Genomic DNA, 13829 nt, shown 5'->3' on the forward strand with positions numbered 1-13829 from the left:
CAATCCATCCAGGCGTTCTTGAGTTATCTTGTTGACCAACAGACGGACGGACAGACGGACAGACGGACGGACAGATAAACGCAACTGAAAATATAACCTCCATGACACATTTCATGGAGGTAATTACAGTGTTTTACATTATACAACTTACATACATGTAATGTATGTAACCTATGGCATGCGGAACTTCAACAGATACTAATTATGCAAATGATGACCTAATTTGCATAATTAATGCAAAAGTCCAGACAGGAACAACATATTTTCATTATTTTTGGTGTGTAGGTAGCTGAGAGAGAGATGTACATAATTAAATGCAAATTATGCAAATGAGGACTTAATTTGCATAATTAATGAGGAAATTCTATGATTACAGTGTTTTACATTATACTACTTACATACATGTAATGTATGTAACCTATGGCAGGTGGAACTTCAACAGATACTAATTATGCAAATGATGACCTAATTTGCATAATTAATGCGAAAATTCTATGATTTCGTAATGGTGAATGATGAGAATGTCATACTTGGGACACCTGTAAGTTAATCAAAAGTTAACATACATCACGATGCATATATCATGTTAATGCAGAGGTCATTTGCACAATTAAAGAAGAAATTTACATTTACATATCAAGATCATATTTCATGGAGGTATGAGATCTCGGAATTCTAGTATATAACATATTATTTATAACATATTTTCTTGAAACGGTGCAAGAGGAAAGATCCCGCTCTCTCAGTATCTTGTAGGTTCTGTGTTGTTGAAAGATAGGCTGTTAACATGTTTCACCATGACACTTTGTTCTTGCCCCCAGGCTGTGCATGGGTTGTTAGACCAGGAGGCAGCAGATGAAGTGGAGAGTGAACACGTGTTACTGGGCACCACAGCCGTCATCCTGGCTCTGCCTCCTCCTCCAGGGGACCAGGACAGTCAGGAGGTCAGTTACCATGGTTACAGGACAATAATTATTGTAACAATAAATAAATACAGGTTACACTTGCTTCAGACTCATTCTCGGTAATAACACAAGTAGAGACAGAACAAGGATAATGTCAGATTAAAAGTCAGAACGTCAGTAAAAGTCAGAACGACTGGGTGGCTAAGCGCACAGACGCACCAGATATAGAGGTCATGAGTTTGATTCCTTGCTTTCCTGGCTAGACGTGTCGTTGGGAAAGGCATTTAACCGGACTTTTCTCATTCCACCCAGGTGTAAAATAGGTACCTACAAACATTATGTAACTTTGGTTGGGGAGGTGAAAGGCAGTAAAAGGGCTCCACCTTCCAATACCGTGCTCTAGATACAGTGGGTTAACAACCCCCTGCCCTCACAGCCTCAAAAGGCTATGGGACTACCTTTTTGTAGTACCTTGTCTTTATTTCACTGTTTGTCGCCCCTGCCAGACCTACTGGTTAGAGAGCCAGCTGCGCCTGGTGCGCCTGCTGCAGGCCAAGCCCCTCCACCCCAGCCTGCCCCTGCTGGTGCTGCCCCTGGGGTGGGGAACAGACCCTGGGGAGGACGTCGGGGAGCACCTGGATGTGCGGGGGCTGATGGAGGGGGAGCTGGTGTCAGACTGTCGCGTCGTGGACGTCAGCAGGGATGTGGAGGACGAGGACACTTGCAGAAGGGTGAGTGTTGCAGTGACATACTAGTACTGATGTAACATGTGGCCTGGGTACTCTAAATCCATGTATATTTAACACAGGGTCTTGATTTTGCGATGAAATAGGAAAGAAGATTTTTGTGGCATTTTGAGTTTGTATTTGCAACAATTATTTAGTATAGTTAGTAATACTGTAATGCAACCAGAAATGCTTATTAGTTGTGGCATGAATTCATGCTGGTGAGGTCACTGCAAAAAATTAAAAAACAAAACTATGGACTGGGGAGTGTTGTCTGTTTGTATTTTCTGATCTACATAATGGGGTGCCATATCTGATCGTCTTGGCTCTGGACACACAGAATCTCATAGAATATTTAAGAGTGATTTTGTTCATGCTTTGTAATTTCCCCTGTAGCTGCGTAAGGGTTTAAATTGGTTAGCCGCAGACTGAGGTCCTTCTAGACTACATGTATGTTGTGAAAGGCCTGGATGTGAAAGCGTGCTTGTGTTTTCCCCTGTAGCTGAGTGAGGGTCTGAGTTGGTTAGCAGATCGTGCCCCCCTCCCCCCATGTCTGGAGACTGAGGACCTGAGAGACTACATAGAGAACAGCCTAGATATATGGACACTCAAAATTTCTTGTTCTAACCAAGAATATTCTTTTGTTTTCCCCTGTAGCTATGTGAGGGTCTGAGTTGGTTAGCAGACCGTGCCCCCCTCCCCCCGTGTCTGGAGACTGAGGACCTGAGAGACTATGTAGAGAACAGCCTGGCAGGAGAGTTCTCGTCTGTCGTGTACCAGGACTCAGCTCAGAGGAGACAAGCAGGGCTGCCACAGCAGGTCAGGAGTGAAGACATGGAACAATCAATGTGTATTCACTGTCACTATAAGCAATGAATGCTATATTCAAATATGTCTATCTGGAGTTGTACAGTCGAAAATTTGGGTGAGTCCAATTTGTTGTGTTGGAAATTACAGTTTAAACTTGCTTTATAATGTCTATCTGTAACTAAAAGTAATTGACGTAAAGATTTTTTATACGTAAATTCTATACGAAATGTAAAGTACTTGCCAACAAGCTTTTAATCAGTCCTCTGATCCTGCAATCAAACAAATCAAAATCAAACTTGGCAGTCATGTGCATTACTGAATTGGGTTGACTTATCCCACTCTAAGTCTTGTACTTGTGTCATTTAAAAATACACTTCCATCACACTTAAATTAGGACTTACAATGCATAAAATTTACAGAATCGAAACAGCTTCATACCTGGATACCGTAGGTTGAAAACCTGACATATGTTTGGGTTCATATTTGGATACATCATACATGTAGTCCATGCAACATTCTTTATGTCCATTGTTGCAGACCCCTGGCCCGATCGTGTGCCTGTACAACAGTCTAGTGGAGCACCTGGCTAGAGTGGCCAGCTCTAACAGTCTCCAAGCCCTGTCCTGGCCGGTGGCTGAGTTTGTCACGGCTGGCCACAGAACAGGTACTGTCCATTGAATTTTACAGATCTCTAATTTAACTTAGAGACATTTCCACAGTACAATGAACCTGTAATACTGTACATACAGCATCTGTCTTCTCATCATGACCAAATTGGAAGAGCAGTGCAACTGTTCACTGAGTTCACTAAGCCAAACTGGTCTGTGATGACTTAATGCATATAATATGGTTTACCTTTCTTTCATGACCTCAAGGAATTTCTCTTGAACCTGTAAATACTATTGTCTGCCTTTGTCATGGCCAGTGAAAGAGTAGCTCAACTGTTCATTGAGTTACTGAGCTAAACTGGTTTGTGATGACTGTAACTTTCTTCCACTTCCTTGTCCAGACCTGTAACTTTCTTCCACTTCATCATCCCTATCCAGACCTCCTGTCCCTGGAGTGGAACAGTGAAGCCCAGCTGACCCTGCTGCAGGAGAGAATCCTGGCCCTGAGACTGCCCCCTCTCCCGTACATGGATGTAGATGGTAGGTGCTCTACATGTACAAAAAGTATTGTGCACAGCACTTTGGCAAAATGCCTCATTTGAGGTCGTCTTTGTGTATTAAGGATGACATCCCGTCTGTAGTTTTCAAGTGTTGTGTCGGAAAAGTTATCATCTGCAACCACTGAAAAATCATGCAGTATGCTTTGCTGACATGCTCCTGTAGCCAAGAGACATTTGTGGTCATTTTTGCATGTACATTTGTACACGTATATAACAATTTAGAAAATAGACAGTCCACGCATGCAGACATCCACATACATACACGCATGCAGACATCCAGGAAAAAATTATGTGTCCCCAGAGCACTCGACCATTGTCTATCCTCACCAGCTTGTGTTTGTGTGTTGACAGAGAGTTGGTCGTCTGTGTGTCAGTACTGTACAGACTACACCCTCTCCTTACCTGCCGACTCCAAGGAGCAGACTGTGCTTCTTACCAGGTGAGTAACTCCTGGAACAGGTACTTTTGAGAAAAGCTGACGATTCAAATTCAGTGGATTGTGCCAGTATTTATAAGGTTAAATCAGTCTGGAATGCTGTTGAGTCAATACATACAAATTTGCATCATTGTACTACATTTGTAACTAGTGTTCAAGCCAGTGTCCATCTTTCCGTCATGTGACAGAATTTGCTGCTCAAAACAATTTGCCCATTAGTATCCATCTTTGAAGGGCAAAAATTGGCATGTAAAGATATCTAAACTTACATGTAGCCTACCAGCAAAAATTTGCAGGAAATAACATATCAGAGGGTCAAGATGTTGAATGTTATGAAATCGTGACCCTCTGGATCCATGTTTTAAGTCTATTTCATCTGTTTATCTGTACCTTTGTTTGCAAGACTAATACGATGTAAAGTAACCCATGCCTGTCCCCAGACTGCGCTGGTTGTTAGACCGTGTGCAGACAGAGTTTGAGGACACATGTTACCTGGATTACGACGTCCCTGACTGTGAACCCACGGCCTGCCATGTGCCCTGGACCAGGCTCGTGGAGATGTGGGTGGGGCACATGGTACAGAGGCTGGACTGGGCAGGGGAAGGTAGGGGTGTCTGCTACTCTTTGTACTCAGCTTTCCTGTTTTAATAAGTTTCTTTACAGTGGTGGCGAATGGCCGGGTAGTTAGGCTAGGCTCAGACATGAGCTCAAGAGTTTGATTTCTGGCATTCCTGGCAAGATGTTATGTTCTTGAGAAAAGCACTTTTCATGACTTTCCTTACTCCACCCAGGTGTAAAATAGGTACTTCACATCCCTTGGGGAGGTAAATGGCACTGGAAGGAGAGGGATGGGATCCGCCTTCCAATACTGTGCCCTAGACACAGTGGAATAACAACCCACTGCCCTTGCAGCCTCAAAAGGCTATGGGACTACCTTTTTCTAGTACCTTGTCTTTATTTCACTGTTTGTCATCCCTGCCAGATTAACTACATTGTACCTTTACCCGTTACCTTTATATACTGAGTATTGGTTGTGTGTTTAAAAAAAATTATATCCAGTGATTTCCCAACCTGATGAAACTGTTAACAGACTCTGATGTTTCTATTATTGTGTCCCCATGCAGACGGCAGTGTGTTGACTGTACACTACCTCCCTGATGAACTGTCCACCTTCACCCAGCCCACAGAGTGGAGAGTGGCAGTGGGGAACACTTCAGCTCAGGTCCTGGGGCAGCCACACAGGTACACTGGACCCTGGGATATTCCATTGTTGTTTTTGTTTGTTTATATCTGGCTGTATTTTTCAGTCATGAGGGAAGTGGTCAGGGTCAGATAAAACTTGATTGAAGTCATAATGAATCCATAAACATTATGAAGTATATAACTACTCAGTACTAGTATAATATAATATATATATTATATACATGTACTATCTTCTGTAAAAGAGAGAAGAGAGAGATCTTCTGTAATAGACTGCATGCATTGAAAACTTTTCATGTTCGAAGTACATGTATTACTGTTTTGGAGTGTCTCTTCCGCCACATTATGACAGCCAGCGTTTGATTGAACACTGCAGTATAATTCACTGAAACGAGTGAAAAGGGGCTGCACAATCTATTACGAATGCACAGTTTACTTATAAAATACGGTATGCTTCAACAGTATGTTTGTTGTATCACTAATTGGTCTCTGTCATTTTTGCTGTACAGTTTGGTTGTAATGACAGAGCAGAGTGTGAGGAGGAAACACCTGGAGCTGTCCAGAGTACAGACAACAGATACTGGCACACCAGACAAAACAGGTCAGTCACATCCCATCTGGTTTAGTGCTGCTACATGTGTAATTTCATGTGTTGTGTTGTGTTGTGTTGTGTTGTGTTGTGTTGTGGGTAGGTGAAGGAACATGAGGTTGAGAGGTCAAGAGTTTGATTCCTTGCATTCATGGATAGAAATTTTGTCCATGGGAAAGCAACTTAACACAACTTTCCTCACTCCACCCACCCACTCACTCACTCTCTCTCCAGTTTATTGTCTATTGTTCCGTACTTCCGAGGGTTAGACATGCTTGCATGTAGCAATACTGGGGCTTGATGGCAGCCTGCCACTTGCCTCTGTCCTGTGGGTTGTTATGTAGGTTCAAGTCCTCCCAAATCATTCAGGTATAAAATGGGTACCTGACTTCAGTTGGGGAGATAAAAGCCGGTGGAAGGAGAGGGCTGGGCTCTGCCTTCCTGTATACCGTGCCCTAGCTCTTCTCTCAGTGAGCTAAATTGTTTTGAGATCGCTCAGTGTTTCACTCATCACTTTCTCAATGCTCAATGAAAAGGGATTTTATCCTTTACAATGAACCTGTAAGACTTTTAGTACTGTACACTCTGTCTTCTCTGTTACGACCAGTGGAAGATCCAAGTTTCTCCGTGAGCCATACTGATTTGAAATCACTTTCATATTTTCACTAATCACTTTTACTTTCCCATGTCTCCCCATCAGAAGGAAGCCTGAAGCTGGAGGACAGACTGTCCCCTGCGGTGTCTGCTCTCATCAGGAAGGCCCAGGAACTCAGGAAGAAAATTGCCCAGGAAACAGTGCAGACTAAAAGGTAATCTCCTTGTGTTCAGCGATACATGTGTCTCTTCTGTGTGGTTGTAGTATGCCTGTTACACATCTAACCTGTACTTCCACTTTACCATACACTTTGTACACAAGTCATGTAGTTCTAGTGTTTTATGATTTACAAACTCGTAAATTCTGGGCGACAACTCTGGTACATATTAAGACACGGCTATTCTGAGCTGGTACATGTATTAGAAGATTCTACTTTGTTCTAAGTTTGTCCCCCTTGGACAGGGAGTCCTCATCTGAAATGCTGTTCTTTTCCCCAGCTATGAAGACCAGCTGCAGGGTTATGTCGAGGATGGGCAGTACCGGCATCAGCCACAAGGGGTCTCTCCTTTCAGTTCCCCAGAGGACATGGTGGATGGCACTTCACAAATGGTTAGGATCTTATTTCCTGCAACTCTCACCTGTTCAGTATCTGGTAATGCAGGCCTGTCCACCAGTTTACATAGAGCATAATCAATCATTTCAGTTCCACATAGTTCGTAACAGGACGGTTCAAGTTTAATGCATAGTGCAGTTGTTGCCTCTAGCAGTTATTTTGGGTACAGTTCAGCGTAACATGTAGCCCCTGCCTTTCTGAATTAAGTATTTACAGTGCCCTTTCCGCACGTTGATTTTTCACTATCTTTCCTTGCGGTTGTACATGTACTTTACAGATAGAAATCAGTGTTTTTCACATGTATATTAGTGATGGGGTTTGGTTGCATGGAGGTTAATGTGTCCCATTGTGATCTTTCTGCTTCCAGAGAGAACCACTGCCAAGCCCCCCTGGGCAAGACCTACTCCTGGACCTGACCAACCAGCCCAGAAAGCGGTCCCTGGAGGAGAATATGGAGGAGCTACGATGGAGAATTGCTGCTGGGAAGAGAGACTTCCGCTTGTCGGAACTCAGACTCAACTCACTGTTGGACATGGGGGACTTCGAAGCTAAATACCTGTAGTACTTCTGAAGAAGTTAACAGGGTATATGTAGGATTTTATGTACATGTCAAGAGTTTCAAAGCTACAAAATGTACATTCCTTTGAAGAGAAAAGGACAATTGTCAGAATTTTTCCAAAGGGCACACCAATTTAATTTCTAACTTGGACTTTTGCAGGATACACAATATCGGTGGGCAAAGTGCAACAAATGGACAGAAAACATATTAGGCATTCTGCTGACACTAATGCTTCAGGAGCCTCAAAGTGAAGGTACATGACTTGTGTACTTAGTGTAAGCTGGTAACATTCAATGAATACATGGCAAAATCTACCAGTAGGATTTTCTTTGACTGTTGGTTCCAAAGCAAAAGAATGTTTGGGGTCGATTCATGTTGTAAGCAATACAGATGATCTATATACAAATGTAAGTGTATTAGGTGTATCCTACAACCATGAAATGAGATTGAAGTGGCCAAAAACAAATACATGTAAAAAGCACAGAGACACAAGAATATGAAATAAAGGTGGAATTTAATCAATCCAAGTTGTTGTCCTCTACGCGATTTCCTTCAGCACACAAGCGAATAATAATTACCTTGTAAATTACAATATCATACAGACTGGGAGCACCTAGTTTTTTACTATTCACAATGGAATGGTCTGAGTTTTACGTTGCTGCCCACCGTTTTTTGCTATTGGCACTGGCGGCGAAGGAATACCTTAGCATTGTTCCAGGCTCACTGTTGGCCAGATATGCTTCAACTACACAGATACTGGATACAAGATTGCTTAGCTATGAACTTTAAGGTATAATTTAAGACTAAAGTAGCAAATAATGGTTTGTCTCTCTTGTCCTAGGGACTAGCAGTATATCATTATAAATGTCTACACAAATCCTTGCCTGTACATCACTTTAAAAAAATGATGTCACGATACAAACAGTTACTGTACCTTAATGTATGAGCGCACAGGTCATTACTAGAATGTATGACCTTTTTTCTGTGAACCCAAGTCCCGTGTTTATTACTGACACGACTCTGGCCATCATAATGAAGAATTGTAAGAGTCCCGGGCAAATCTAACTGGTACGTCTCTCTGTATGCTTAATTTCTGTGTATCCAATGTGTCATTTATTTATTACAAAGACATGGCAACTTGCTAAAAATAAGTCTTGCCCAACATTGGAAGCGTCGAAGCTTAACACCTCTACTTGTTTTGGAGTGAATGTTAAACATACATAGGCAGCATCAACTACAAAAAGTACAAGTAGTACAACCTCAACTAACACACTTTTAAGCAGCTTTAAGCATCTTTTATGCTACATTCTTAAAACAAAAATTGATCCTCAATGTCTTTGCGGTGAGTATTAAAGTACATTTGTAAGTGTACATTATTATGATTGGTATCTATAGACCTACAGTATGTATCAAATTTGTCACTAAAGGGCACTTAGAAAATGAAGTACACTGGCACTTACAGCCAAGTATGTGGTCATCCTTATTCGTCTAAGGATAAGCCATTATAATATATGGTTCAACATAGAGGATATTACATCATAGTGAAACAGAACCACATTATGCTGAAGTCTCGTTTTTGACAGACTAAATCCCATTGGGATATTAAACTTATGAATAAAAACTAGCCTCTGCATTGAGTTGCTATTACAGGTTGACCAAAAGCAGTTCTACAGGGCGTATGTAATACGATCTTACACAGAACAGAAATACAAACAATAAGGGGACTTGCAATGATTTACATATCAAATCCAACGACAAAAATCATATCAACATGAAGATAATATAGTAAAATACAATCGGTATAACTTTTAGACTATATAACTTCGAAATTATTTACATCTCTACAGAATATCACATCTCTAAGCGATCATTTGATACAATATTGGAGTAACACTAAGAAGCTTTTGCCATTTTTCTTTTGCTTTGCAATTGGCCACTCATCATCCTTGCATATCTCCTAAGACAGCAGAGCCCTCTATCTGGTCTGGTGCATATTGCAGGTGGATGCAACACTTGTCTGGCAGCAGATCCTGAGGATAAACATTTGGATATCTATTGGCACGGGTTCAAGGATATATGTGGGCTGCAATCAATGAGTGCTGACAAATGATATACTGGAAAGCTGTACAACAGAAAGAAATGGTTGAAAAAGATGTTGAAAGGGACCAAAGTACATCTGCCTTACACATATGATTAGATTGGCATGTGTTAAAAATGTGTACTGTATGCACTATGCAGAGAGTTCTGACAAATGATCTACTGAAAAGCTGTACAACCGAAAGAAATGGTTGATTAAAATGTTTGAAAGGTACCAAATTACATTTGTGTCTTTACACATACTAGATTGTGTGTTACAGAGAAGCTTTTGACGCAAGACAATAGTTTCTACCAGGCTTAGGGAACTGGCCGGAAACGGCAGAAATTGGCAAAATAGACAAATATGCCAGGGGAGTTGGTACATGAGAGAGTACAGTTTGCCGCATGCTATCTGCCTATTTGGCCAATTTCTAATCTTTCCAGCTGCTTCCCAAAGCCTGGTAGTGAGTCATTTAATCTTGAACTTCTCTCTGAATGATTTAATGGGAAGTGAAATGAAATGAACATTGGAAATTTCTGGAAATGATATGTAAGACTCCTAATGAAACTAAGGTAGGAGTTGTCTCACTTTTACTCACATTCACAAGCACCTTGACTTGTTTCAGGAGTAGATGACAATCTGAGTAACTTTTTTTTTGGCGTACATGTGGGAGTGGTTTTAACTTTACTTACATTCACAAGCGCCTTGATTCAGAAGTAGATGACCTTCTGTTCTGGTGAGGTGGGCGTGGTGACCGGCGGCTCCTCGTTGTTGTTGTGTGCGGGCGGCGGGCTGTGCTGGTCGTAGTGCGAGTGCACCGGCAGCGAGTGAGTCCGGCTGTGCGCCACCACCGTCGTGCTGGACACCAGCTTCCCCGGGATCACCTGCTGGTTCGGGGAGTGTCTCTGCGAGGACCCGGGGGGAGAGTTTCTCTGGGAGGAGGAAGAGGACCCCCTGTTGGGGCTGGAGGAGCTCCCCGTGGAATGTAGACTGGACCCGGAGCCGCCCGAGTGCAGGCTCGAACCGGAGCCGCTGTTCGAAAGTTTCTTTGGTATCATCTGCTGCTGCTGCCCGGGACTGACGGTCGGCCTGACGCCGTCCCGGACGTTATTGTTGGTTGTAACCAGCCCCTGCTGCTGCTGCTGAAGGTTGCTCTGACTGGCCAGCTTCAGCGGCAGCTGCTGCTTGAACGGGGGGCTCTTTGGCCGTTGCCTTATTGCTTCCTGATTGGTCGCGCTCATGAGATGCGGAGGCACTTCGTGGATGTGTTTGGAGCTGGTCTTGCGCGAGAGGGACGAGGAGGAGCTGTGCCTCTCCAGCGTGCCCGGAGGCGTCTCGTTCGAGAGCCCGCTGTCCGAGACCGGGCTTGGGTAGAAGGCACTGGAGGAGGAGCCCTCGTTGTCGCTCCCCTCGCCGGTAGTCCTCTGTATCCAGATGTCCTCCTCGGTGTAGCTGGCGCTGGACACGGACCGGTACTGTCCCTGGGAGCCGGTGTTGCCCATGGTGTCGCGGGAGTGACGGAAGTGTTCTCTCTCGCGCTGGAACTCGGAGCGCTCCTGCTCCAGGGACTCCACCTCCTTCTGAAGCTCACGCTCTTTCCTCTTCTTCTGCTTCTCCCACTGGTGACGCTCTCTGCTCAAGTGGTCCTGGAGGACAGAAAACCATTCAATAAGATTATTGCGTAAAACTGCTATAATTTTATGATTTGGATGAGACACACTTCACCGTACAATGGAGAGGGACCTGAAGACAGTAAATCTTAACTGTAAGGATTTAGAGATTCGCCCTTGACTGGACTTGCTGGAACACTCCCATTGCCTTGTGTCGAAAGACACAGGAGCCCCTAACTCTAAATCTACATGAACCCATTGTTATACGAAGGTAACACAAAAGTTTTTCTCCTATCAAGACAAGATACACTTTCACACAATCACTAACTTAACGTTTCAGTTTTCTTAATCGAGAGCACTATCGTTCACGATTGTGTCCTATATATGAGCAAAAAATTGATCTGTGTCAGAGAGTCCAAAAAAGACCATACTAGTAACACCATATAAAAACAATGCAATCTGCAAACTACTACTAAAATGAAGATTTGATTTACAGAGAAGTTTCTGAATGTGTACAACACATGTGAATGTGTATTGGTAATAGAAAAGATTGGTCCCTACCTGAAGCTGTCTGAGTTCCTCCAGTTGCTTCTCGACACTCCGTTTGCTCTCCTTCTCCTGGACTTGTTGGTACTTGGATATCCTCTCGTTAGCTTCCAGCAACTGCACCTTGTACCTACACAAAACACACGGTGACATGACGGTTACATCACCGCTGAGTGCTGCTTACTAATGCTGCACGGCCCGCAGGCAAAAAAACATTGACACCAACGTAAACAAGGACTCCCCAGGATTATAGCTAATGAATTTTGTCATCTACTGGAATGTTTTTCTCTTCATGTGAAAGGAATGTCAGCAAATACTACCCCCGTGGTCCGGTCAGGACGAAGCCGGTCTTAAGAGCGACGAGGCGCACGGATTGGGAGACTTAAGAAAGACGTCCCTCCTGTGACAGCTGGGGTTAGGACAGGAAATTTGGCCTGACAGGTTGGCCAGGGTGAGCCTACAGGAGTCACCCGCTGACAGATGTGCTCGACTTCCGAGCACAGATAGACAACACAGCCAGGCGATAACCTAGTTGTGCGATTGTCCAGGGGTGAAAATGATGAGATATGACACCACTTTCAACTTCATCATGAGAATGCCATAAACCAGAAGGGTAGAGAATTTCAAAATAAAGAGTGCTTGCTTTGGAAGTCATGTTGTCCTTGCCTGACAATGCTTGTTAGGTGTATTTGATAGAAATGCGCTTTATAATCTATGAGCTTTGTGTAAGGCCACACCAATCTATTTCCTTGGTTCTTGCACGAAGCCTGGGTGCCATATACATGTAGCATATGTTTTGTAACAGGGCTCCATGCACTAACCTTGCGAGTGCAAGGAGCCGAGGATTCCTGGACATTTCAAAGTAAAAATTCATGTTGTCTAGATGAAATCAGAAGGCAGGGAGGAAAACATCCATCTTTTTACATTAGTGTACATTCCCTGCCTGAACCCAAGGACATCAAATAGAAAAATTAAAATGTTCCTACTGAAACTGGATGTGCCAAGGTACAGCCGTGTTTTCAAGTTAATATTTGTATTTTTAGCATTATTTTCTTTAATAAATCCAAGAACCAACAAATAAAATTGACATGGCCTAAGGATGGATAACTTCTACAAATGCTGGGAGCTACAGATTTTCTGTTTCCATGGAGATATGGGAGGGTTACAGTTGCCTATGAACCTGACACATATGTTCTGACAGATACAGATATACGACCTTCAGATGTCCTTGTGTCTTGGAATGTGTTTTCATACAGAGCTTCATTTGGGATTAATGTGACAGATGAAAGCTGTGTGCAACTGAACCTTAAGAACCTTAACCAAGTTTCGATGGACCTAATATAGTATGTTATAACAATTTGTATAACTGTGTGAAAGGTGGTAAGGGCAGGGCTTGAAATTCATTTTTTGGGAATAGGTACACTGGTGCACCCAACCTAAAAAATTGGGTGCACAAAATTTTTTGTGGGTGCACCATATAAGATAAAACAAGTACTACAAGAATGATTTTACTATTTTTCTGACACCTAGATGTTAAGAATATGCTGAATACCAGTTACTGTACTACTCTAAATTTAAGATCTTGACATATACGTAAACCTACAAAAAAAACATTTGGGTGCACTGGTGCACCCACAGAAAAAAATTGGGTGCACAGCTCCAAATTTGGGTGCACTAAGGTGCACATGCACCCAGTATTTCCAGCCCTGAAGGTGGTTTTGTGGCTTGGGCGATTTGTTTTGGGTTTGATCCCCTGACAGGCCCAGAGTTTTGCCCATGGGAAAGGCATTTAACACCTATTTCCTATTTCCTCACTTGACTCAGGTGAAAATGACTACCTAGGCAGGGTTAGGGACATCCCTTGGATGGGATGCAAAGCCGGAGGTCCTGTGTTTGAGGAGAGTCACACCTCAACAAGAACCCACCTAGCCTCCTGTGCAGGCCCCGCGGCGGTGGGGAAGAGTTTTTAACGCGTTATTTTAATATAGCCGGCCAT

The 13829-nt window shown here is 43.1% G+C and overlaps 2 protein-coding genes across 4 annotated transcripts in view; one reads left to right on the top strand and one right to left on the bottom strand.

Annotated features, from left to right (window-relative positions):
• The window catches only part of LOC109482232 (germinal-center associated nuclear protein-like), a 10291-nt gene extending 2592 nt beyond the window's left edge, over nucleotides 1-7699 (top strand). Inside the window, exons 3-14 of the mRNA XM_019784924.1 lie at nucleotides 822-944; nucleotides 1412-1636; nucleotides 2288-2449; nucleotides 2978-3104; nucleotides 3487-3588; nucleotides 3960-4047; nucleotides 4485-4648; nucleotides 5169-5286; nucleotides 5754-5845; nucleotides 6537-6642; nucleotides 6926-7037; nucleotides 7409-7699. Coding sequence (XP_019640483.1) covers nucleotides 822-944; nucleotides 1412-1636; nucleotides 2288-2449; nucleotides 2978-3104; nucleotides 3487-3588; nucleotides 3960-4047; nucleotides 4485-4648; nucleotides 5169-5286; nucleotides 5754-5845; nucleotides 6537-6642; nucleotides 6926-7037; nucleotides 7409-7603 — 1614 coding nt within the window. The 3' untranslated portion in view covers nucleotides 7604-7699. The remainder of the gene's footprint in view (nucleotides 1-821; nucleotides 945-1411; nucleotides 1637-2287; nucleotides 2450-2977; nucleotides 3105-3486; nucleotides 3589-3959; nucleotides 4048-4484; nucleotides 4649-5168; nucleotides 5287-5753; nucleotides 5846-6536; nucleotides 6643-6925; nucleotides 7038-7408) is intronic.
• Nucleotides 7700-8851: 1152 nt separating this feature from the next.
• Nucleotides 8852-13829, bottom strand: part of LOC109482357 (rho guanine nucleotide exchange factor 18-like) — a 32470-nt gene continuing 27492 nt past the window's right edge. For all 3 annotated transcript variants that reach the window (XM_019785044.1, XM_019785045.1, XM_019785043.1), the window contains 3 exons: nucleotides 11849-11963; nucleotides 10370-11323; nucleotides 8852-9630 (listed from right to left, as the gene is read on the bottom strand). In XM_019785044.1, coding sequence (XP_019640603.1) covers nucleotides 10388-11323; nucleotides 11849-11963 — 1051 coding nt within the window. In that variant the 3' untranslated portion in view covers nucleotides 8852-9630; nucleotides 10370-10387. The remainder of the gene's footprint in view (nucleotides 9631-10369; nucleotides 11324-11848; nucleotides 11964-13829) is intronic.

The sequence above is a fragment of the Branchiostoma belcheri genome, unplaced genomic scaffold (assembly GCF_001625305.1).
Source record: "Branchiostoma belcheri isolate BF01 breed outbred unplaced genomic scaffold, Haploidv18h27 scaffold6, whole genome shotgun sequence".
NCBI lineage: Eukaryota > Metazoa > Chordata > Leptocardii > Amphioxiformes > Branchiostomatidae > Branchiostoma > Branchiostoma belcheri.